This window comes from Molossus molossus, unplaced genomic scaffold, assembly GCF_014108415.1.
Source record: "Molossus molossus isolate mMolMol1 unplaced genomic scaffold, mMolMol1.p scaffold_m16_p_21, whole genome shotgun sequence".
In the NCBI taxonomy this organism is placed as follows: domain Eukaryota; kingdom Metazoa; phylum Chordata; class Mammalia; order Chiroptera; family Molossidae; genus Molossus; species Molossus molossus.
In genome coordinates this window covers 1,534,746-1,538,075 of record NW_023425357.1, presented here as the reverse complement: position 1 = coordinate 1,538,075, position 3,330 = coordinate 1,534,746, and the positions used below count along the sequence as shown (strand labels likewise).

Sequence of the window (3,330 nt, the reverse complement as noted above, 5' to 3'; positions counted from 1 at the left end):
TTCTCCTTTTTTACAGCTGCATAGTATTCCATTGTGTAAATTTTTTCCACAGCTTAAAAAAATTTTTTTTTCTTTATTGATTTTAGAAAGAGGAAGGGAGAGGGAGAGAGAATCATTGACAGAGAACATTGATTGGCCACCTCCTGCATGCCCCTCACTGGGGATTTAGCTCACAACCTGGGCATGTGCCCTGATTGGGAATCTAATCGGTGACCTCTTGGTGCATGGATCGATGCTCAATCACTGAGCCATGCCGGCTGGGCCAATGTACCACAGCTTTTTATCCACTCCTCTACTGACGGGCACCTGGGCTGTTTCCAGATCTTGGCTATTGTAAATAACTGCTATCAACAAGGTGTTTTAAATTTGAATTAACTGCCAATATATAAATGTCAGGAGGTTTCACATTAAAAAACAAACCAACCAACCAAAAACCTGGGGTTCTGGCTCTCTTGAAAAATATCAGAGAATCTGGCAATTCTTGGTCCAGCAACAACAGCTGTGGACAGCCATTCCTTTCTCCTCAGTCCCCACCATTCTCTATTATCTTACACTCAGCCAGATCCACTAATTTTTTTAAAATCCTTACTCCAGGATATGTTTTTAATTGATTCTAGAGAGGAAGGGAGAGGAAGACACAGAGAGAGACATTTATGTGAGAGAGAAACATTAACCAGATGTCTCCCGTACGCGCCCCCACTGGGGATGGAAGCTGAAACCTGGGTATGTGCCTTGACTGGGAATTGAACCAGACACCCTCTAACCGGCTGAGCCACACCGGCCAGGGCCTGGATCCACTAATTTGTGTACCTGCCTGTCCTCTGTAGGGTATCTGACTTTGAGACTGCAAGGAAAGACACACAGTGGCGGCGCATTTAATGACCAATATTTTGAGCCTCCTTTCCAGCTTCTCTCTCGCTTCCTCCTAGGTCTTAGCTATCGTTATTCCCCACATGCGCCACTCCTGGAGCACCCTCTGCAATTTCGGAGCTTTTCCAAAGACAGAACATGACCAATCTCACGGCGGTATCTGTCTTCCTCCTCCGGGGCTTCTCGACTTCCCCGGAGTTACAGCTGCTCAGCACGGCCGCCTTCCTTTGCATTTACCTGGCTGCCATTCTGGGGAACATCTCCATTGTGGCCGCCGCGACACTCGACGCCCGCCTGCACACGCCCATGTACTTCTTCCTCAAGCACCTCTCCCTGGTGGACATCTGCTCCACGTCCACCATCCTGCCCCGGGCCCTGGTGGCCACCGTGCTGGGCTCCGGGGAGATTTCCCTCCATGCATGTGCATCTCAGCTCTTTGCCTTTGTCAGCCTTGGGTCCACGGAGTGTTTTCTCATCACCTCCATGGCTTATGATCGTTGTCTGGCCATTTACAGGCCCCTGGTGTACCAGGCGGCCATGAGCACCCGGACCTGTGTCTCCCTGGTGGCGGTGGCCTGGGGCAGTGGGCTCCTCTTCTCCGCCTTCCACACTGCCAACACCTTCTACCTGCCTTTCTGCGGCTCCCACGTGATTGACCACTTCTTCTGTGACATCCCCCCAGTCATGCGCCTCGCCTGTGCCAACACGGATGCCCACGAGGCTGTCGGCTTCGCAGTCAGCGGCTGCGTCATCATGAGCTGCTTTGCCCTCACCGTGCTGTCCTACATCCGCATCTTGGCCACGGTGGTTCGGATCCGCTCAGTGGGTGGCCGCCGGAAGGCCTTCTCCACGTGCTCTTCCCACCTGGTCACCGTGGTGCTGTTTTACGGCACCGGCAGCTCCGCCTACATGCAGCCCAGCGCCCGCTCCTCCCCGCTGCAGGGACGCCTGGCCGCTGTCTTCTACTCCATCCTCACACCCACCCTGAATCCGCTCATCTACAGCCTGAGGAACAAGGAGATGAAGGAGGCGCTGCGGAAGCTCTACCTGCAGATGCCATTCTACCGCTGGGGAGGGACCCAGAAATCCACCCTCACAGCATTCTCCCTGTGATCATGGTGGAGGCGTTAATGCCTCCAGAGACCACCAGGAGCACACCTGTCACCCAAAAAGTTGGCAACAAAGTTGAATGACTGTGAGTAATGCAGGAGACCCCAGTGGACGTCCAGGTAAAACGGAGACATGTCCAATGTGCATCTCACTGAGGCAAATGGTACTATATTGACCCGAGAAGACAGAAAGAGTAAATTATGTAGTGGGGCCCCCAAGAGCCCCCTCAGTGACTCCATGTCCTGCAGTGTGAGTTCAATCGGAGACTCCTCTCAGCTTGCCTCAGTTTCCATAGGAGCACACTAGTCTACTCAACCTGACTCTGTTTAGGGATACCCATTTTTCACCTGAGATCTGATTAAACACCAGCCAAGGTGTTCTTCATCAGAAGAAGAGGCAACTATTCCAGAAGAAAAATAGGCCATATTGGACTTGGCAGAGATGGTTTGAGTCTTCCTGTGGCTCCTTCCTTTAGGAGATGTCAAGAGTAATTTTGTTTTTCTGCAGCGTATACCTGATAGCACCGTATTAGTTGGGTTTGGAGTTCAGCTGCTTTAAGAGACCAAATAACAGAAGGTTTCTTGTTTCTTTTTTCATATACATTTCTGTGCTTGAAGGTGATCCTGGGTGTCTCTACACGATACAGTCATCCTGGAAACAGGTCCCTCCTTCTTGTTGTCCCATCATCCTTTATGGTGGCCTTATCCACATGGTAGGAGATGGCTCATGGGCACTTCGTTTATAGTCCAAATACAGGGAGGGGGACAGAGCAAGCAGAGGACAGGCAGTTTGCTTTTGACATGTGACCTGGAAGTTGTACTAACATCCCATTGGTTGGAGCTTAGTCACATGGCCACACTGACCTGAAAAGGAAGCTGGGAAATGTTGTCTCTAGCTGGGTTGCTGTAGGCCCAGATAAAAGTCCAGGAAGGAGAGAACATTCTTTACTAATCTGTGAGCACTCGTCCACATCTGCTCTCTGGATGAGCCTCCATCCATCTTTTGATTCCATCCCACCAATGTGCTTGCAATTCTTCCTTTCCTCTCAGGCCACCTGTATTAGTTTTTGGTGATTACTGAGGTGAGGCAGACATGCCCTAAGGTGGATCACTGATGAGTAACAACTTTATATCATCTCTGCCCCCATTTTTTAGATATAGTGGAAGAGAGGGAGAGAGAATTATCAATGGGAGAGAGACACATCGACTGGTTGCCTGCCACATGACTCTGACTGGGTCGGGGATCAAACCTGCAACCCAGGTATATGCCCTTGACTGGAAATTGAACCTGTGACCCTTCGGTCCACAGGCCGATGCTCTAACTGCTGACCCAAACCAGTCAGGGCAAATG

The 3,330-nt window shown here is 50.8% G+C and overlaps 1 protein-coding gene across 1 annotated transcript; it reads left to right on the top strand.

Moving 5' to 3' along the window:
- Positions 1–1,008: 1,008 nt before the first annotated feature.
- Positions 1,009–1,983, top strand: LOC118638792 (olfactory receptor 1038-like). Its single transcript, XM_036274915.1, has one exon. It carries the CDS (start codon positions 1,009–1,011, stop codon positions 1,981–1,983), a length of 975 nt encoding a protein of 324 aa, XP_036130808.1.
- The last annotated feature ends 1,347 nt before the right edge of the window (positions 1,984–3,330 follow it).